General features: G+C 31.1%; 2 protein-coding genes and 1 long non-coding RNA gene across 4 annotated transcripts; 2 read left to right on the top strand and 1 right to left on the bottom strand.

The window, feature by feature from the left end:
• Positions 1-4626: 4626 nt before the first annotated feature.
• Positions 4627-9738, top strand: LOC107846305. The gene is made up of 10 exons (XM_047400236.1): positions 4627-4776; positions 5598-5608; positions 5723-5858; positions 6458-6615; positions 6695-6815; positions 6994-7113; positions 7233-7292; positions 7392-7517; positions 8340-8399; positions 9658-9738. The coding sequence occupies exons 1-10, from the start codon at positions 4627-4629 to the stop codon at positions 9736-9738; spliced, it is 1023 nt and encodes a 340-aa protein (XP_047256192.1).
• A 1922-nt stretch (positions 9739-11660) lies between these two features.
• Positions 11661-12442, bottom strand: LOC124888691. The gene is made up of 2 exons (XR_007047370.1): positions 12301-12442; positions 11661-11913 (listed from the first exon to the last, which is right to left on the bottom strand). It is a non-coding gene; the product is annotated as an uncharacterized LOC124888691 (long non-coding RNA).
• LOC107846978 lies at positions 12431-17012 on the top strand. 2 transcript variants are annotated; one of them, XM_047399708.1, is made up of 13 exons: positions 12431-12567; positions 13523-13618; positions 13928-14026; positions 14133-14285; positions 14408-14452; positions 14576-14647; positions 15013-15087; positions 15176-15211; positions 15373-15417; positions 15524-15559; positions 15660-15851; positions 15945-16191; positions 16277-17012. In XM_047399708.1, the coding sequence occupies exons 3-11, from the start codon at positions 13933-13935 to the stop codon at positions 15833-15835; spliced, it is 732 nt and encodes a 243-aa protein (XP_047255664.1). In that variant the 5' UTR covers positions 12431-12567; positions 13523-13618; positions 13928-13932; the 3' UTR covers positions 15836-15851; positions 15945-16191; positions 16277-17012. The 2 variants fall into 2 exon arrangements, with proteins under 2 accessions (XP_047255664.1, XP_047255663.1); XM_047399707.1 differs by having other exon boundaries at positions 13523-14026.
• The last annotated feature ends 6502 nt before the right edge of the window (positions 17013-23514 follow it).

Here is a 23514-nt window from a genome sequence, read left to right as displayed (position 1 = left end):
CTTCTTCATTTTTTTTTTCGCTGGTTTGTTTTTTGTGTTGCTCCTTTTTAAAAGAAAAAGTTAAAAAATTTGATATTCTATATTTTAAAAATAATATAATTTTATAGTGTTTTTTTTAATAGATTGGAGAAAACTAGAATATAGAGAAAATCATTGCAATACAATTATTCAAAAAAGTCTATTATTTGTATAATTTGTGAGTAATAAATGTATAATTAAATACAAAAATTGTGTATATTTACTTGTTATATAAAATAATATATTTTACACAACAATGATACATCTATATATGTTATATAACAATAATATAATTTCTATACACCTTTTATATATATATATATATATATATATATATATATATATATATATATAATGTTAAAATTATATATTCTAACAACATTTAGCTGTACTAATTATTAAAATAGCTATTATACATACAACATTTATTCAATTTCTATACAAATTAATTACCAAAATATATTCTATATGATAATTATATAATTTTTATACACACTCAATACAATAATTATACAGTTTGCATAAGCATCCGTACAACCTTTAACTAGAATTATTGTTCAAATACGTATTTTACACAACAACTATACAGTTTTTATACACATTTTATACAGTTGTTATATATATACATGTGTATATATATATATATATATGTATATATATCCTATATAGCAACTATATAGTTTCTGTACACATCCTATCTAGTTTCTATACATATACTTATCTTATATTGATACATATTATATAAAACAATTATATAATTTCAATACAATTGTATGTAATTTCAGAGTTGCACCAACTATAGGGGTATCAAGCTGCTGAGTCATACTATGAAGATTTGGGAGAGGGTGGTGGAGCGGAGATTAAGGAAGATCGTGTCCATTTTAGAGAATCAGTTTGGCTTTATGTCCGGTCGCTCGACGATAGAAACAATACACCGGGTGAGGAGATTGGTGGAACAGTATAGGGAAAGAAAGAGGGGTTTGCACATGGTGTTCATCGACTTGAAGAAGGCTTATAACAAAGTCCCTAAGGAGGTTCTTTGGAGATGCTTAGAGGCAAGAGGGGTCCGGTGGTGTACATCAGAGTTATTAAGTACATGTATGATGGAGGAAAGACTCGGGTGAGAACGGCGGGAGGGGACTTAGAACATTTTTCAGTCGAGACAGGGTTGCATCAGGGTTCGACTCTTAGCCCGTTCCTGTTTGCGTTGGTGATGGATGTGTTGACACAACGTATTCAAGGGGAGGTGTCATGGTGTATGTTGTTTGCGGACGATGCTGTGTTGATTGGCGAGATGCGAGGGGGTGTGAATGAAAAATTGGAGGTTTGGAGGCAAACCCTGGAGTCCAAGGGGTTCAGGTTGAGTAGGTCCAAGACGGAGTATATGGAATGCAAGTTCAGCGACTTGAGGCAGGAGGAGGATGTGGTGGTGAGGCTGGATTCCCAGGATGTTTGTAAGAGGGGTAGTTTTAAGTATCTTGGGTCTATGATTCAAGGGAATGGAGAGATTGATGAGGATATCTCTAACCGTATTGGAGCAGGTTGGATGAAGTGGAGGATCGCCTCGGGTGTGTTGTGTTATGAGAAGGTGTCACTTAAGCTTAAAGTCAAATTCTATTAAGTAGCAGTCCGTCCAGCTACGTTATATGGAGCAGAGTGTTGGCCAGTCAAGAACTCCCACATTCAAAAATTGAAGGTGGCGGAAATGAGAATGTTGCGTTGGATGTGTGGACTTACTAGAGGGGATAGGGTTTGGAATGAGATAGTCCGGGAGAAAGTGGGAGTGGCTTCGGTGGAGGATAAGATGCGGGAAGGAAGGCTGAGATGGTTTGAGCATGTGATGAGGAGGGGCACGGATGCCCCAATTCGTAGGTGTGAGAGGATAGTGTTGGATGACTTTCGAAGGAGAAGAGGTAGGCCAAAGAAGTACTGGAGGGAAGTGATTAGACATGATATGGAGCAGCTACTGCTTACTGAGGACATGACCTTAGATAGAAAGATGTGAAGGTCGCGGATAAGGGTAAAAGGCTAGGTCGCGTGCATGGGTTGTAGCTAGTAGTAGAAGAGCTCATGTATGGCTAGGTTAGTAATCCCAGAACTGTGTCCATAAGTGAGGGTCGTACTTTCCGTATGCCATATTTCTTATCTCTTATTTCATATTGCGCTTATTTATCTTATTTCGTATTGCTCTGATTTCTATTTTATTTTTAGTATGTCTTATTCCTTTTATGTTATGCCACCCACCATGCTTAATGATGCATTACGCTCTTGCTTACTATTCTCTATCTTGAGCCGGGGGTCTATCGGAAATAGCCTCTCTACTTCTTTGGAGGTAGCGGTATGGACTGCGTACATTCTACCCGCAGACCCCACTTTATGGGAATACACTGAGTTTGTTGTTGTTGTATGTAATTATTATTTTTCAATCAAAAAATGAAATAGATTTTTTTTCTAGTCAAAATATTTGTAGCAAAAAAAATACACACGATGAGACTAAATATCATCGTGAATAAAGACATGCAAAGAACAACCACTAAATCAATTTCCAACGAGAAAGAGAAAGAAATCGGAACAAAAACACCCGTGCAAATATATGACCATAGATTAACATAATAAAATGAGCAATTACTGCTTCAAAAACACTAAATTATTTAAAAAAAGAAAAATTACATTTTAAAGCTATAATAAGTCATTAATTACCTGATATGACTAAGGCTTAAAATAATCTCTCTCTATATATAATAAAGGAGGATAGTCTAGCATTAATTTATGCCAAATGGCATCTTAAGAATTACCCTCCTTAAATTAAGACAGCAAAAAATATCATTATTTACAACTAAAAAATATCATTGTTTCAATAAAAACTATTTTTTTTTTTACAATAAACTATTAAAATCATTTCTTTTTTCATATATCTATATTATATATAAGGAGGATAGTCTAGCCTTAATTTATGCCAAGTGGCATCTTAAGAACTACCCTCCTTAAATTAAAACAACAAAAAAATATCATCATTTACAACAAAAAAGTATCATTGGTTCAATAAAAAACTATCTTTTTTTTACAATAAACTATTAAATTCATTTCTTTTTTTCATATATATTTATATATATAATAAAGGAAGATAGTCTAACCTTAATTTATGCCAAGTGACATCTTAAGAATTACCCTCCTTAAATTAAGACAACAAAAAAATATTATTATTTACAACGAAAAAATATCATTGTTTCAATAAAAAACTATCATTTTTTTTACAATAAACTATTAAAATTATTTCTTTTTTCATACTGTGGTAAAAACAGTTAAAATTGATTAACTATCATTTTTTAACAATAAACTATTAAAATCATTTCTATTTTCATATTTATATATATAATAAAGGAGGATAGTCTAGCCTTAATTTATGTCAAGTGGCATCTTAAGAACTACCCTCCTTAAATTAAGACAACAAAAAAATATCATTATTTACAATAAAAAAATATCATTGTTTCAATAAAAAACTATCATTTTTTTACATCTATCTATCTATATATATAATAAAGGAGGATAGTCTAACCTTAATTTATGCCAAGTGGCATCTTAAGAACTACCCTCCTTAAATTAAGACAACAAAAAAAATCATTATTTACAACAAAAAAATATCATTGTTTCAATAAAAAACTATCATTTTTTTACAATAAACTATTAAAATCATATCTTTTTTCTTAATGTGGTAAAAAACAGTTAACATTGATTAACTATCATTTTTTAACAATAAACTATTAAAATCATTTTTATTTTCATATTATGGTAAAAAATCATTAAGATTGATTTCTATTAGATGAAAACTATTTTGTTGATTATTTAAATATTTAATATTATTTCTTACATTTATTGTGATGGGATGAGCACTATTAAATTTTATTTCATAATATTTCATATATCTACGTAAAACTAAACTAAGATTGACTCCTATTATTAATATAGATATTAAGCTATTCTCTTATCGAGTGATGAGTCTTGAAAAGGATACATCATATAATTACTCCTAATTATATAATTTTCTCCCCTTATTTTATAATTCAATTCATTTTTCACAATTTTGTTCCTAAAATACAAAATATTTAATTATTACCATTCAGAAATTTAGATTCCACAAGACAAGATGGTAATATTTTTTAAACAAAATATAAATATAAAATAATTGTAAAATATAGTTAGGTTTTATAGCTAATAATGGTAAGTAAATCAAGTTGATTATAAACAATACTTTGCTAAACTAAATTATGTCAACATTATTGACTAATACGTAATTTGTGTATGGTAAGTGCTACTAATTGTTCTTACAGTTAACCACAATTAGCACTTAATAAATAAGGTAAATAAATATTGGATCAATACTATGGTAAAGTAAGACTGATTCCAATTATAAATATAGAATATCAATTCTCTTATTCATTGATTGATCTTCAAAGGGATATATAATATAATTACTAGTAATTACGTTATCCCCCCCCCCCCCCCCCTCTTTACTTTACAATCCAATTCATTTTTCATAGTTTGTGTTCCTTAATTACGCAATATTTAATAATACCATTCATGAATCTAGATTCCTCAAGATGGAGATTCATGGCTGCTAAAATTGACTTTATCAAAGAGGTTTCCGGGACAAAGATGCATTGGTATTTTAAAGTGCGAGTCATGAGATTTTGGATTATTCCTGATCGTGAAAAGGAAGACAACATCATTTCCATGGAGATGGTGTTGCAAGACGAAAGGGTATCGCTATCTCACTTTTAAAATTAGTCATACATATATATGTTGACATACTTCAATTATGGATATAATATATATGTTAATATTTTTATAGAGAGATTGTATCCACGTCACTATTGGGAGATATGTTATGCACTTTTTTAAAGGAAAAATAAGTGAGTTAGGACTTTATACTATGAAAAATTTCGTGGTCGGTCCAAATGCATTCAAATTTAGGACCACTAAACACAAGATGAGGTTGACGTTCAAAAACAGAACAATTGTCGAAGAAATAAATGATCCATGCTTTGATATGAATATCTTCAATTTACGGCCTTATAAACACTTGATTGACCAAGTGAATGTTGACGAGAATGAACTGTTTGGTAATTGACATAATTATTTTTTATTATAATACAAATTGCTCTTTTGAAATAACTTATTATGATTTTTGAATTTTGTATTAGATGTCGTTAGTGAGATTGTTGGCCATGGGAGAATTTAATCGCACAACCAAAATGGAAAGATCAGTATTTTTATGAATGTTGAGCTACACGACCACGAATAATATCATGTTTACATGATTAGAATTTACTAATTCATGAATAAATGACATTCTATCATTCATATAATGATTTATATTTTCATGTAGGCTGACCAGTATTGAGGCTACATTTTGGGGTGATTTTGTTGAACAAATCACTCCATATTTGAATGGATCCAGCACTAATCCAATCATAGTTGTTATGCAGTTCATTCGGGCGTATAAATTTCAGGGTAGGAATTTTTTTCGTGTATAATTAACAGCCTATGTATGCTTAACTTTGTTGTGTTTGTGGATGTAGATAAGTACACTGTTCGTAATACTTGGCATGCTTCGAAGTTGTGGATTAACCCCGATTCTCTATCTATAATAATTATGACTTGAAATCCCACAATTAGAACTATAACAAGCTAATATTAAATGCAGTTTGATTGGTGTGCGTAGAGATAACTCTATGAGAATTAGCCAAATTTCAACTCAGCGTACTTATTCTGTTTCGAAGGAACTATCATCTGGTGATATAGAGGCTAAGACTATTGCGCAATTGATCCAGTGTCTTCATGTAAGTATATTTTGGTTTGATTTTTCGAACAATATGTTTTTGTTGCGACATATTGTATTTTGATTTTAAGGATTAAGTATTACGATTTAGCTTTGTTGTTTTCTAATGCTTCAGTTAATAGTTATTTCAATTTACTGCTTGAGTAATATGTATTATTCACTACTGTTATCCAAAGTGAAATCGCAAAGCGAAACCAGTATTCTATTATGCGCTATTTTTATTCAAAAGGAAATGTAATCTTGCTGTTGGCAAACAAATACTTTTAGATATTGCTCGAGTTCAGGAAAGAAGTACTTTTGTATTACTATTTGATAGCTTCTGATGCACAATCAAAACTGAATATACATACTTTATATTTACAAATCTAATCGTAAACAATATACCATATTGGGATGGTATTCACATAATTGACCATATTAGGATGTGTTGATGCTTTCCAATTTGCATATGAACTCTTTTTCATGACAATGATGAGAAAATAAAGCATTGGGTGCGGAAAATTCGTTGTTTACTTTTTATTTTGAAATTAACATATAACCAAAAGATTTACTAGAGAGGCCCATATCGTAAACAATAATTTTTTATATTATATATTCTAGGAGGGAAACTTTTGGATATATGCGACCATACTTCATGTAGAAGTGGAGAATCGATGGTCGTATATGGCCTGCAAGAAGTGCACTAGAAAGATCGACAAACTTGGAAATAAGTTTCATTGCAAGAAATGCGATCGCCTGGATCATTCAGCTACTTATAGGTTTGAGCATAATCCGTGAAAATTCTAAATGAGTATTTAAAACGTGATCTGAAATTTATGTAGTCAATTTTTGTTCCAGATATAAACTTCAAGTGAGAGTAATGGATGGTACCGATTTTATTTCTTTGTTGCTTTGGGATCGCGAAGCAACAAAGCTGATTGGGAAGACCGCTACTCAATTGAAAGGACACGTAGACGAGGTATGTTATTGATGTCTTTCAAAAGATTTTGTTTTGGTCTTTTCTAAAGGTGTACTTTTTAAATATATATAGATTGTATGTCCTAGTTACTTTGGTATATAGACTACTGATGTTGATGATGAAGGTGCATATCCATATGAGCTCGATACTATTCTTGAAAAAAAAAACAATGTTTAAGGTAGCTGTCAAGACCGATAATGTAGAGCAGCATAATGAGGTTTATACCGTAATTAAGATATGTGATGATGAGGAAGTCACCAAGCAATTTTGTCCCTCTCACAGTGACGACTACTCCCCAGTATATGTTTGGTTATGCTTATCTTGGAGTACAATGTTTCTAACATTCTCAGCTATATATATATATTTCGATTTTAGTATGTGAACAATTGCTAACATCATAATCTTATTTATCAATAGGATCCAGATATCAACTGTGAGAAGATCGCTGATGAACCTCTGGAAATCACGATGATTTTAGTATTATCTTTTTCTGTCATTCAATATACAAACACAACAATTTTCATTACCATAGTTAATTATTCAAAATTTTCAATTCAAATTGTCATTACTTCGTAGGATTCTAATCCTCATAATGACTTGATTACTCCGACAAATACTCCTGCCAAGAGAAGTTTATTGGAGGTTGAATCTCTTGGCATTGAAGTTGATGATGACCCTAATTCACAACTCTCAAGCACTAAGGTCAACACAGTGATTAAGAAGGAAAAACTTGCATGAGTTAGAGCATCGAACAGGCTTGAAAACGATAATAGAGAAATGATTTCCTGGGAATTTTTTTTTGGTGAACAATATGTTTTTGTTGAGACTATTTATTTTGGTTCTAAGTATTGATTAATATGGATTAGCTTTGTTTTTTTTTTTTTGGGAAAAATAAGTTGTGTTATGAACATGATGTTTCAGTTCACAGTTATTTGAATCCATTTCTTGAGTATTTTGTATTATGCACTACTATTATTGCGGAGAAAATCGCAAAGTGAAACCCGAGTCATATAATACGCTATTTTTATTCAGAAGAAAATCTAAATTTTTTTGTTATCAGACAAGTACTTTTACATATAGCCGAGTCCAAGGAATGCCGTACAAAACTGAATATAGGTACTTTATGTTAACGAAAACAAATAGCACACAATGTACGACATCAGGTTGTAAAAGTACTTTACCAGGATGTGTTGATGCTTTCCAATTTGCATATAAATTTTATTTTTTGGGACAATGATGATAATACAGAGCATAGTTAGGATTTCCCCTTTCATTTTCTAACCAACCATTTTTTGCAGAATCCATAAGTGTTGTCTCGCGGGATGGATGCTTAAAATATGTCATTTTTGAATGGCTTGTGCTAATATGTACAGGCAGTTAGTGAGCCATTACTCTCGACATCTATAGAGGACATCACACATTCAGATACAACGTTGAAAAGAATTTTTGAATAGCTCGGACCAAAACTGTATAGCTCGGCCTCTGATTAGGTGGTTTTTTGTCTTATGTACTGTGAGTTTGAAGGCCTATAGAGCTTTTGCTGATAAAGATCTTTCCTTTGATATATATAACAAAAAAGCAAAGGTATGTGAAAAAAGAAAGTAGAATTCCACAATCGGGACAGTGATTAAACTTAATATTGTTATAGTAAAATGCAGGGGAAACCTTAAATGAGTTATTCAACCTTAAATAACTAAAATTATATTTTGATATTCCCTTTGATTTTCTAACCAACCATTTTTCTCAAACTCCATAATTGTTGTCTCGCGGGATGGATGCTTAAAATATATTATTTTTTTAATGGCTCATGCCAATATGTACAAGAAATTAGTGAGCCATTACTCTCGGCATCTATAGAGGATGTCACATATTCAGATGCAGAGTTGAAAAAAGTTTTTGAATAGCTCGAACCAAAAATGTATAGCTCGGGCTCCGATTAGGTGGCTTTTTGTCTTATATACTGTGAGTTTGATGGTCAAAGATCCTTCATTTGTTATTTTAACAAAAAAGCAAATGTATGTGAAAAAAGAAAGTAGAATTCCACTATCGGGACAGCGATACAACTTCATAGTAATATAGTCAAATGCAGGGCCAACCAACCTTTAAATGAGTTTCATTACTCCTTCCAACCCTGCAGTCTGTACACAACATATGGATCTCCATGGAATAAATGTAGCGGAAGATTATATACTACAATTTGTCGAAGTCAGTTATATACCGTAGTTAGGATATCCCCTTTGATTTTCTAACCAACCATTTTTCTCACACTCTATAAGTGTTGTCTCGCGGGACGGATGCTTAAAATATATCATTTTTGAATGGATCATGCCAATATGTACAGGCAGTTATTGAGCCATTACTCTCGGCATCTATAGAGGACGTCACACATTCAGATGCAGCGTTCAAAAGAGTTTTTGAATAGCTCAGACTAAAAATGTATAGCTCGGTCTCCGATTAGGTGTTTTTTTGTCTTATGTACACTCAACATGCCATAAACACAATGAAGGGAGTCTTACTCCAGTACAATATAGTAACTAAATTCTGTTAATTAGAAGTTGTTCTAAAAGTTGCAATAGAGGTACTACCATCCTTTTAATGTTCTGGGAATTTCTCATTGAATGTATGATAGCATAGCATAGAAAACAAGCAGAATGGCTAAAAAGTAACCATGATAACTTTGAATCTACAAAACAAAATATAAGATTAAATAACAATGATATTAAAGCTAATCTTTGGGCAAAGGACATTGTAACAACAAAGGTGAACTTTATAAGTGTTGTCTCGCGGGACGGATGCTTAAAATATAGTATCATTTTTGAATGGCTTGTGCTAATATGTACAGGCAGTTAGTGGTCCATTACTCTCGGCATCTATAGAGGACGTCACACATTCAGATGCAGCGTTGAAAAGAGTTTTTGAATAGCTCGGACCAAAATTGTATAGCTCGGCCTCCGATTAGGTGGTTTTTTGTCTTATGTACTGCGAGTTTGAAGGCTTGTAGAGCTTTTGCTGATAAATATCTTTCATTTATTGTAAAAAAAAGTAAAGGTATGTAAAAAAAAGAAAGTAGAATTCCACTATCGGGACAGTGATTAAACTTAATATTGATATAGTCAAATGCAGGGCAAACCAACCTTTAAATGAGTTCATTACTCCTACCAACTCTACTGTCTGTACACAACAAATAGATCTACATGGAATAGATGTAGTGAAAAATTATATACTACAAGTTGTTGAAGTCAGTTATAGACCGTAGTTAGGATATTCCCTTTGATTTTCCAACCAACTATTTTTCTCATACTCCCTAAGTGTTGTCTCGCGGGACGGATACTTAAAATATATTATTTTTGAATGGCTCGTGCCAATATGTACAACAAATTAGTGAGCTATTACTCTCGGCATCTATAGAGGACGTCACACATTCAGATGCAGCATCGAAAAAAGTTTCAGACCAAAAATGTAAAGCTCGGCCTCCGATTAGGTGTTTTTTTGTCTTATGTACTACGAGTTTGAAGGCCTGTAGAGCTTTTGCTGATAAAGATTCTTCATTTGTTATAAAAAAGAGCCATTACTCTAGGTATCTATAGAGGACGTCACACATTCAGATGCAGCGTTGAAAAGAGTTTATGAACTCGGCCTCCGATTAGGTGGTTTTTTTGTCTAAGGTACTGCGAGTTTGAAGGTCTGTATAGCTTTTGCTGATAAGGATCCTTCATTTGTTATAAAAAAGAGCCATTACTCTAGGCATCTATAGAAGACGTCACACATTCAGATGCAGCGTTGAAAAGAGTTTATGAATAGCTCGGACCAAAAATGTATAGCTCGACCTCCGATTAGGTGGTTTTTTGTCTAAGGTACTGCGAGTTTGAAGGCTTGTAGAGCTTTTGCTGATAAAGATCCTTCATTTGTTATGAAAAAGAGTCATTAATCTAGGCATCTATCGAGGACGTCATACATTCAGATGCAACGTTGAAAAGAGTTTATGAATAGCTCAGACCAAAAATGTATAGCTCGACCTCCGATTAGGTGTGTTTCTGCCTTATGTACTGTGAGTTTGAAGGCCTGTAGAGCTTTTGATGATAAATATCCTTCATTTGTTATAAAAAACAGCCATTACTCTAGGCATATATAGAGGACATCACACAGAATTTTATCCTTTGCATCAAGAAAATGAGAAGCCAGTACATAGGGAGGTTATAGATCCTTTGAAATTTTTTCTAAATACTTTGCTTATGAATCTCGTGATCAAATTTTACCGTCTGTGATATTCTAATCTTCATATCTTTTAGTTATTAACTTATTATGAGAATTTTAAGTTTTGCTTTCACTATATCATGGAGTTGTCATACTTATTATTTTACTCCTTTATTCGTTGTTGAATACCAATTCCTATTGCAAAAGTAAGAAACAAAATATTCTTCTGCTGCATCATAGTTGGTCTAAAGTCTGTAAAAATTATGCAGGAAAGTGTATTTGCATTATGTTGCAGAATCCCATTAGTGGATCTTCTATCATAGCTTGTATCATTTTCCTGCATTATTGACTTACTGGAACTAAAAGGCTCCATGCCTCTTAAGTCATTGTCAGCTGATATGTAGCAGAATGCACATGGTAAGTTTGTTGTTCTGTTGCAACTAATGCTAACAAAAGTTCTAGCACCAATGTTGAAAATGGTCTAAGGTATTGCACATGATTTATCAAAGGAAAAAAGATCTTAAGGTTGTTTACTATGTTTCTACCAACTACTGAATAACTGTATGAAACTTATTTATGGAATTCGAAAAGATTCATGTTGAAAAAAGTCGAGAGATATGAAATGCTGCTGAAAGGAGATCACACGGAAGGTATGAAGCACGTATACATTTCTTAATGCAGATTGTGCCTCACTCAAGGAAAATATAACAAAATGAACATTCATCTGTCATAACTAAGGGAAAATATACTATAGGAAATAGTACTAGGACTGGCATTCCAAAAACAGGCAGTTGAAATCCTGATCCCAAAGGAATAAACCATATCAACTTTCCTAGAGCTCCTCAAAGACTTCTTCATCCCCTGCTTCCTCTATTCTCTGAAATTATGTCCTCCAGGTTTCCATCTGTTAGGATACCAATACAATTAACCACAGGGAGCAACAAGAGAAAAGCATGTTAGAAGAGACAATAAAATTTATTCGGTAAGAGATGACAGGGTATTAGAACCTAAAAGTAGTGTTAAGTTTTTTTGTAAATCAATTCTTATGATTTTTTTCTAAAAAAAATGTTGTCCCCACATCACGAAACGAATTTTAAAATAAAAATCTAATATAAGTGTCCAATATATTTATAGTTATAGAGTTCGAAACTGTTGACTTATATATATCCATATGTCATAACAAATACAAATAAAAATAATAAAGAATAGGAACAAAAAATACGAAATGACACAATATATATATATATATATATAATTATTAATTAATAAAATTTGAAAAGCCCCAAAATACCTAACATGAAATAGGAACATTCAGACATTCCAAAAGTTGCCTTCTGTATTTCATAAAAGAAGTTAACAGCCGCTTCTCTCACACACTCTTTACTTTTGCTATCTCAGCCGGTCTCTCATTCAAATAGACTATACCTGCAGAGATTATCATATGAAATCAAGCTTCAATAACACATACAGATGGAAAATCAAGGAAAGAAGCAAGCGAGAACAAACAGACTATGCGTGCAACGACAGAAACGGGCTAAATACTCTTCCAGAAGCAATGGTTCGAGCTTGATTTTTCCTAATTACTTTTATTATTAGCGATATTCATCTCCCATAATTCCCAATTTACATAGATGAACATATAAATATGCAAACTCCCAAAACTATTGGGAGAGTTTTAGATGAATAATTAAGATTCATCTAAAGTTGAAAGATAATTATGGTATAATTTTGTTTTGGATATAATATAAATTTATTATAATACTTATATATATCCACTATATTGAGATTTTTGTTTCAATGAAAATATTAATTTGTGTGCCACTACGTTTGGTCGCAACTAATAGTTTCAATATCGAACTGCTTAATTTTAATTTATTTCGACGAGAGAAGTACTAAATTATTCATGAAGTTGCTTTCTTTTATTCCTGCGTCTTTCTTAAACTTATTTGAAAGCATTGACAATTTTTATACAAAGAATGCTACTCCCGCAAATAGCAGAGGGAGTAGAATGGGACGAGAAGAAAAAAATTCCACTTTGCCTGCTATAACAAATGTTCAATTCCAAACAGGTAATCTTTTCCACAAAGGCTCTGCATATATAGATTACATTAATATAGGCACATTCGTGAACAGTTTTTCCATTGAAACGCTAGGAGGATTATCTCTTCGAGTGTTGTTTTCAATAGAATAAGGACACATAGAAATGTGATGAAATAAATATGAAATTTGATACACCGGTAAGCCGAAGAACATTCCAAAATAATTCAAACTCAATATAATAGATAGTACTAAAACCTATGAAATCACCGAAACCTCAAAAAGTGAAAAACTATGGCACATATTGTAGATATCATTTTAATTTATTCTGACAGAGAGAAGTGCTAACTGTTATTTTCAATGTTTTTGGGTACAAGACTCTGTATTTAGGCACACTAACTTGGTCATGAAGCTGCTTTCTTTCATCCTTGCGTTTTTCTGCATCTTATTTGGCTGCAACAACAATTCTTATGTAGAGAATGGTCACCCCATAAATGGCAGAGGAAGTAGAATCGGACGAGAATAAAATAGTTCCACTTTGCGTGATATAACGAATGGTCAATTTCAAACAGGTAATCTATTCCACTATGGATATGAATATATAATTTACCTTAACAAATTTTATTTGTGAACAGTTCCTCCATCGGGACACAAAGAGGATTGTCCTCTGAGTGTTATTGTTAATGGAATGAGAAAACAAAAGAATGTGATGAGCTCAGACATATCATTTGATACACCTGCATGTCGAGGAACATTCCAAAATAGTTTATATTCAGTAGAATTAGAAAGGACTAAAACATATGGAATCATCGATAACCCGAAAAGTGTTAAAACAATGGCACATGTTTTAGCTACGATTTCATCATGTCAATATTACACAGCTTTGATGAGTATCCCATCAATGAGATATGGAAAAGTTGCATCGGCGCAAACTCTCGGGCATAATTCAAAGTCCTTTCCACTGCGAGATTTGAGCAACGGTTAGTTTTCAAATAACTCTATTTTTTAATTTGTATCAGATTTTTGAATAAATTGTAAGTCAAATGCTTAAATAATTTAGTCATTTCAAACATTTGTTGATGACAGAATTTAAAAATTGTTTGTTTACAAATTCAAAACAAAAGAAGGGTAAAGGCATATTGGGTGGTCTTGACATTCCAGACTTGAGTCGCTCCAGCATGCAACATGAAAGTTCAAGGTTTAATACTGCTACTTCACAAGATGATTCATATTGTTTAGGTGAGCTGTTCACTTTTTTGAGTAAAAGTTAGTTTTAACTCAAATTTCTTAAAATAATATTTTTTTTTTATGTCTTTTTACTTTAGTAATTACTCTATTGATACTAAAAAAATTTATGATAGGTACTCCCGGTGGACATATATTTCCTAATTTTAATGGTGATTCAGGTGACAGACATAAATTTTGGAAGTTCTTAGATTTTCAATATACTAACTTGACAATGTGGTTAAGCCAAGTGGTATGTTAGCTGATACGATTGTCCTTGATTATACTACAAAATCTGATGATAGGTGTTCAGAATTTTGAAAATATGATGAACAATAAATGTTTGCCGGATTTAAATGTTTCTCCGATGGTGCAAGGTTAGCATTTGAAGTTTTGTTGTTAAATAATATGTTGTATTGAAAAATATTGACTATTCATGATTTTTTGGTATTTATCAGAATTTCATCCCGAATACATCAAAATATTGTTCTAATAGAGAATGTCAAAGTTATTAAATAATCCCTTTATCGTTTACTCGATTTTCATAAATATTCGAAGTGAAGATAATCTGCTTGATTTAAATGATTATCCATATAATGAAGGTAAAGTTTGAATCTCTTAACAACATTTGATGAATCCAACTTTAATCAGAATGTGATAGATTAGTATGCCATGTTAATTATGTTTTACCTTATTTCACTGTTTGTATGACCTTTATTTATATTAAATCAACTGATGATAGATCTCCGGAGTCGCTCTCCAGATATTCGCTTACATCGAATTATGCCGGATCTAAATTTTTCTTTAATTTTGTCAGGTTGGTATTTGAGTTTCTTATACTATCACATTGAATAATATGTTATGTTGAAAGTTACTAACAAGCAATAATTAAATAATTCTTTTAGAATCTGAAGCTGGATACGTTGATGCTGCTATGCGAGGTATGTAACTAAGGCAAATTGATTTTTTCGTTTAATAGGCATCTATAAGTAAATATTATAAAATTTCTTTAGAGTGACATCGATAAACATGAATACACAAGTGCAAGTTCATTATATATAATTTTCATGTATAACAAGTCATGATATGCAATCGAACCTAGATGATGAAGATGAAGATGAAGATGAAGAGAACAATAATTGTGAAGGTATGAAAATTGTAAATGAAATAATTGTTAATTACGCCCAAACATAGAAAGTCTAAAAATTTAGCACAATTTTCACTTATTTGATTTTATTATTAAATTTTTTTAGAGGACAACATCGAATGTGAGGATATATGTAATGATGGTACGTACCATGTGTTTTGTACTGCTTGAGTATTTGTAATTTTATATTAAAAAATTTCTGTTGAACATAGTATTTAAACCTTAAATTTTATTTGTTTTAGAGTATTGGGACATAAGCGATGCTAATTATGAATGTGAATATTGTGGAGCATATTTTTGGTATGAAGAAAGAATCAACAAGCATTATAAATCTAAAAGACCAGTTTTCAATTTGTGTTGTAATCATGGAAAGATCAAGCTCCCGAATTCAAAGGAGCCTCCTCCAACTTTAAAGTAACTGTTGTTTGAATCAGGTTAGGAAGAAACAATTGATATAATCTTATCATTGTGAAATAATCTGCACTTCATAAATATATTCATCATTCTGTAACTCTTATATTGTGTAGGTCCGAAAAGTAACCATTTTCGAGAGAATATTAGAACTTACAATTCTATGTTCTCATTTACATCAATGGGAGGAAAGGTTGATGTTTCCGTCAATCATTCGCGTGGTCCAAGAATATTCAAATTGTCTGGCCAGAATTATCATCAAACTGGAAGTTTGTTGCCTCCTTAGGGGTCCAATCCAAAATTTACTCAATTATATATTTACGACAAAAAAAATGAGGTTGCAAATAGAATTCATGCAGTGAGGTAAGTATTCTACCTAAGATTATATTACATACTGTACATCATAGAAAAATATGTAGCAAAATTCATATAATCATTGCTTCTGCAGTAATTGTCAGAACGTTAACAAACTTCACGCTGAGATTGTTGCTGATTTGAAGCAAATGCTTGATGGACACAATGTTTTGGCTAAGACATTTAGAATGGTAAGAGATCGATTTCAAGAAGATAGAAGCTCCAATGTTAAGCTCAGATTAATAGGAAAGAGACACACCGATGGAAGAAGATACAATTTACCGATGATTTTAGAGGTAGCTGCTTTAGTGGTTGGAGATTTTGAACTGGATAAATATGATAGAGATATCATAATTGAAACACGGTTTGGTCAGTTACAGAGGATAAATGAGTTGAACACTGCCTATTTGGGTCTACAATATCCTTTACTTTTTCCATATGGCGAAGATGGGTATAGAGAGGATATTTCTTTAAATGAAGATGGAGGTGAAGATCATGAATCAGCTGGAGGAAGAAAATGTGTTAGTGTGCGAGAGTTTTTTTCTTACAAGATTCAAGACAGGAAGGATGAAGTAGCAATAATTATGTCAGCAAGAAGATTATTTCAACAATTCTTAGTTGATGCATATACAATGATTGAATTAGGTCGTTTGAAGTATATTAGGACTCATCAAAAATAATTGAGAGTTGCAATGTATAATATGTTACAAGAAACTATTTTACATGGAGAAACTAATCCTTCATCCCAAGAGAAAAGGGTTGTTCTACCATTAACCTTCACAGGAGGTACACGATACATGATTCAAAACTATCAAAATGCTATGGCAATATGCAAATGGGCTGGATATCCTGATCTTTTTATCACATTCACTTGCAATCCTAAGTGGCCTGAGATTCAAAGATTTGTTATTAGTAAGGGCTTAAATCCCGAGGATCGTCCAGACATTTTAAGCAGGGTTTTCAAAATCAAACTGGATCACTTGATAAAGAATTTGAGAGGTAATAAATTTTTTGAAGAAGTAAAATCAGGTATACATATAGTTTTTCAAATAATATTTTAATATTATTTTTGCTTTTATTTATTCCATAACTTCTTTTAAAAAATTTTGTGCAGTAATTTATACAATTTAGTTTCAAAAACGAGGGTTGCCCCATGCTCATATATAGTTGTTCCTACATGAGCATAACAAATATCTAACTGCCGCAAATATTGATAAGATAATTACAACAGAAATACCAGATAAAGCAGTTGATCCTCATTATTTTAAGGCCATAGAAAGTTTCATGATGCATGACCCGTATGGTGTTGCTAGAAGATCTTTTCCTTGCATGTAGAATGGGAGATGTATAAAATATTTTCCCAAGAAGTTTGTAGATTTAACCACAATGGATGAAGATGGTTATCTTGTTTATAGAAGAAGAGATAATGAAAGAACTATCAAGAAGAATCATATTGAGTTGGATAACAGGTTTGTCGTGCCACACAATCATTTTTTGTTATTTAAGTATGGAGCTCACATAAATGTGGAATGGTGCAATCAGTTAAAATCCATTAAGTACTTATTTAAGTACGTTAATAAGGGGTATGATCGCACAATTGCTGCCTTTTCACAAAGTGTGCATGAGGAGGGTTCACATGATGTTGGTGAAATCAATATGTATTATGATTGTCGATACATATCACCTTGTGAAGCTGCTTGGAGGATATTTGGATTTGCTATTCACTATAGAAAATCTTCAGTGGAGAGACTATCATTTCATCTTCAAATAAATAAAATGTCATATTGTCTGATGATGATCCAATTGATAATGTTGTCAATAGGCCCAGTGTAAGGGAATCGATGTTCTTAGGTTGGTTTTAGGAAAATAAAAGATTTCCTGAAGCAAGACAACTAACTTGTGCAGAATTTCCTCTTAAGTTTGTGTGGAAATCGAAGTTGAAAGAAAGAATTTTTTTTGTTCCTCTTGAATCTGGTGAGCTATACTACCTCAGATTGTTGTTGAATGTCATTAAAGGTCCAAAATATTACAAGGATCTTAAGTATATCAACAATTGCGATCATACCACTTTCAGAGATGCATATTATGCACTTGGCTTATTGGATGATGACAAATAATATGTGGATGCCATAAAAGAGGCAAGTAGTTGGGGTATGCCATCTATCTCAGGTAATTATTTTCTATGTTGTTGTTATCGAATTCGATGTCACGATCAGAAAATATTTGGTAAGAAATATGACGATTGTCGTCAGATGATATACTTTATGAAGAAAGAATATTATTGACATATTAAGGTACGAATACAAATCCTATATCTTCATGTTATGACAATATTTTATATAATCTCAGTGAGCATGTGGTAATATAAATAGATTATCCAGTTTTAGAATATTAAAAATATATGTTTTTTGAAGGAGGTAAATTACTTTTATATTGATAAATAAATGTTTAAAAACTTTAATGATTTAAGTGATGATATCTACTTTTGCATTTGTAATCCAATGATTAATGGCTGAAATTTTTGTTAGATTTACTTTTACACACTTTTCAATTTAGTTTTGAGTATTATTGTTCATATTTTGTTTGAATTTTATAATTTGTTGCTTAAACTCTTCTTACTTTAAAATTTTCAAAGATCCTTGATACTTGTACGAAAAATAGCGCGAAAGTTTCTTATTTCATAATAATAGTCAGTTAAGTAAGATAAAATTTAGCTATAAAACTAAGAGAGTATGTTATATATGTGAAGAACATCAGCTCCACTATTTCAAAACTTTTTTCTTTTTCTTCATTGAACTAAGAGTTTTATATTAGTATATAAAATAATATTATTGGGTCAAAATGTTTCCTCAACATCGACAAATCAAATTTGAAAAGCACTATTCCAAGATATCCCTTTAACAAAGAAATCAAATAAAATTCTATCAACATCATTAAATTAGATTTTTTTTAGTGTAATCATGTAATTTAAATCTTTATATTATTTTTTTCAGATGCAGAGTTATGCGATGATGAAGTAAAAAATCAATGTTTACAAAAGTTGGAAAAAATCTTGAAAGGTTGTGGAAGAAGTTTTCAAGATTTTCCAACAATGTCAAGACCTCTTTACAATGAGGAAGAAGTTGACAATTGCAACAGATTAGTCAATGATGAATTGAGGTATAATAGACGCTCTTTGTTGCATGAAAATCGACGTCTATTACTAAACTTGACAACAGAACAAAAATTCGTTTATGAGAAAATTATAACAGCAGTGGATGAAGACAAAGGTAGATTATTCTTCTTATATGGTTATGGGGGAACTGGAAAGACATTTATTTGGAGGACTTTATCTAGAAGAGATATTGTACTAACTGTTGCATCAAGTGGGATTGCATCTCTATTGTTACCAGGAGGTCGAACTGCTCATTCAAGATTTGTAATTCCCCTCAATCCAACTGAAGATGATACATGTAATATAAATAAAGGTAGTCCACTTGCAAAATTGATCATCAAGATGAAGTTGATTATCTGGGATGAGGCGCCAATGATGCATAAATACTGTTTTGAAGCTCTTGATAAAACTCTTCGAGACATTCTTAGATTTGAAAACACTTTAAATTTGAATTGACCATTTGGAGGTAAAATAGTTGTTCTTGGCGGTGACTTCAGGCAAATTGTGCTTGTTATTACAAATGGTACTCGACAAGATATTGTTAATGCTACTTTGAACTCTTTTTTTTTGTGGTCCCACTGTGAAGTTTTGAAATTGACAAGGAATATGGGATTGCAAGGAAATCAGTTAGGGTCACATTTAGAAGAGTTAAAAGAATTTTCAAATTGGATTTTGGCGATTGGTGATGGAAGAATTGGAATTCTATTGATGGCATTGAAAAGGTTAGAATACCTGATGATATTCTCATACATAATTTTGATGATCCAATAACTGCAACCGTAGAAAGTACTTATCCTGATTTCGTCAGTCATTCTAATGACATTGATTACCTCCAAGAAAAAGCAATTCTTGCTCCAACTCTCGATACGGTGGAGTCTGTCAATGAATACATGATTTCACTCAATCATAATCTAGAGAAGATCTATTTGAGTTCTGATACGATTTGTATGTCTGATCATGCTTTTACAGCTTTGGACCAAGTGCATATACCAGAATTCCTAAATAGTATTAAATGTTCTGGAATTTCAAATCACTCTATTACTCTAAAGGTAGGTGTTCCTGTGATGTTATTGAGAAATATCAATCAGTCATCAGGATTATGTAATGGAACAAGATTGATCATCACAAGGCTTATAAATTGAGTTATTGAAGCCGAGGTTTTATCAGGCAATATGACAGGAGAAAAGATGTTCATCCCAAGAATGACGTTGACTCCGTCCGATGCGAGAATACCTTTTAAATTTTAGCAACGACAATTTCCAATTGTTGTTTCTTTTGCAACGACAATCAATAAAAGTCAAGGCCAGTCACTATCTCATGTGGGATTATTTTTGAAGAAATCAGTGTTTACGCATGGGCAATTGTATGTTGCTCTTTCACGCGTGACAAGTAGGAAAGGATTAAAGATTTAGTTTATGATGATGATGAAAAAATAACAAATAAAGCTAGAAATGTAGTGTACATTGAAGTTTTTCGTAATTTTATTTGACACATTATTTTAAGGTTTCATGATTCAAGTGTTGTGATCATGAATGATTTAGCTTTATTCAACATGTTCATGGTTTAGCTGTGGAACCACGTGTATATTTGATTGGATAATTTCATTGGTATCTCAAGTGTAGTTTATAAATGATTTCCTTATCCTACACATATCTTTTTACTTCTTCTTTTTTGATGTTAGACAGGGTATATAAGGGTGATTGCTCAAGTTCGATTGTGTATGAGAGAGGTACAAAGGAGATTGCTCTTTTGTTGTTAGTAGAATCAATTGTGAATGTACTAGTCATTGAATTTAATAATTTACTGCATAGTTGTTGTACATGATATCGGGAACTTACTGTTATGACCACCTAAATATATTAGTAGTATCCCTGAGTTTGCAGAAAAACATTTGATTCGCTTTCAACAAATGAACTAAATATTAAACTATACTATTTATATGACATAATTTTTGTTGATAACTTACATGCAGGGCTCTTCAGTTCATGTATTGAACATCTAATAATTTTCTATATGGAAGAGATCCATATGTCACACTCAAGGATCACACTGTCAGAATTACTTCTCTGAGGTTAGAGTTGCTGTGTATTTTACGTATGTCAACATGTATTAGAAAGGCATTGTAATTACTATCAACTTATTTGTTTAGTTTGGTAATTTAAAGTATTAATATTTTAACTTGAAACGTTGTGGCCTTTAATATCTATTGGGGTCTTTCTTATAATATTTAAGTAATCTTCAATGTATAAATTCTTTATATTTGGATTATGATTTAAATGTAGTTTAGAATACCTGTATTTATTTGTAATTTTAAAAATTAATTTTTTGAATTGTGATTAATGTTCTTGTATTATTTCTAGCAATGATTTCTAGCTTCATATGTCGTCTGTAAATTTTAAAATAAGTTGAATGAAAGTACAACATTAATTCTAAAATATCAATGAAGGCAAGTTGTTAAAATTTAGTGAATTAAAAAAAAAAGATAAATACGTCATATATTTAGAGCATATTATGAAAAATTATGTAGCTATTCAAAATAAATTGTCGTTTCTATTAGGTTTTTATTTTTTCTTTACAATTAGCATGGCATTTATTTTGTAATAGATATGACTACGAAATTTGAACCTTATATATATAATGTAGATAAATATCACACAAATATGAAATGAATGGTTATATTTTGTTTTAAGGATAATATGATTTAACATGGACGAAATGTTATTAAGAAATAATAAAAATTAAATGGACAACGATAGAATAATGAATATTGTGATCGGGGAGGGGGAGGGGGAGGGTAGAGGAATGTGGTGGTCGGGGTGGAGTGATATAGGTGGGGGGAGGGCAGAGGTAGGTGGGTGGTGGATGTAGGTGGCAAGTGGGAGAAGGAAAACAAGATGGTTAATTTTCTTTTTAAAAAAATAAATTATTCTTGAGGTCGGGGTAAGAGGCGGTGGGGGATAAGAAAAAAATAATTTCTTTTGATGAGAAGAGTGTTGGGTAAAGGACGGGCCAGATGGGTGGGGGTTAGGGGTGAGTGGGGTGAAAAAAAAATTTCAACATAAATTTAAAAAGTTTTAAAAAAATAAAATTTGAAGGGGGGAGGGGGGAGGGAGGGCAAGGTGGGGGATGGGTGTGAGATTTGATTGGGCAAATGATTATGAGAGTAGCATGGGAGCTTTTAATTAATTAATTTATGAAATATAATAATAAGTAAAATAAAATAGTTAAAGATATAACAATGATATAAATAATGAAAAAAAAATGAATAATAAAATAATGTCTAGTAATTTTAGGACAAAGTTAAAAGATAATGTAATAAAATTTTGAATTGAAAGATTAAATATTTTAATTTGAAGTATATTATCTTTAAAAAAATATTTAATTATTTTTAAAATAAAAACTTATAATTAAAGAGTTCTAATAGACATATACAATTTCAAACTTATTTCTTTAAAATTTAAAGGTTATAAGATATATTTAATTATAGTTTATTTACATATTAGGGAAAGTCAAAAAAATATTAAAATAATAATAATAATTAATAGTAGTGGTGGAAGTTGTAGTAGTAGCAGTATGTATAGGATAATAATAATAATAATAATAATAATAATAATAATAATAATAATAATAATCTCTCTATATATAAAAGCAAAATTAAAAGCAAGACAAGAAGCCATGCGGTAATTTTAGGACAAAGTTAAAAGATAATGTAATAAAAATTTTGAATTGAAAGATTAAGTATTTGAATTTGAAGCACATTATCTTTAAAAAAAAGATTTTCATTATTTTTAAAATAAAAACTTATAATTAAAGAGTTCTAATAAATATAAACAATTTCAAACTTATCTCTTTAAAATTTAAAGGTTATAAGATATATTTAAATATAATTTATTTACATATTAGGGAAAGACAAAAAATATTAAAATAACAATAATAATTAATAGTAGCGGTGGAAGCTGTAGTAGTAGGGAAAGACAAAAAATATTAAAATAACAATAATAATTAATAGTAGCGGTGGAAGCTGTAGTAGCAGAAGTATGTATGTATAGGATGATGATGATGATAATAATAATAATAATAATAATAATAATAATAATAATAATAATAATAATAATAATAATAATAATAATAATTATTATTATTATTATTATTATTATTATTATTATTATTTAAAAAAA

Source organism: Capsicum annuum, chromosome 11, assembly GCF_002878395.1.
Source record: "Capsicum annuum cultivar UCD-10X-F1 chromosome 11, UCD10Xv1.1, whole genome shotgun sequence".
NCBI classification, from domain to species: domain Eukaryota; kingdom Viridiplantae; phylum Streptophyta; class Magnoliopsida; order Solanales; family Solanaceae; genus Capsicum; species Capsicum annuum.
This window is presented reverse-complemented; position numbering and strand designations above follow the sequence as displayed.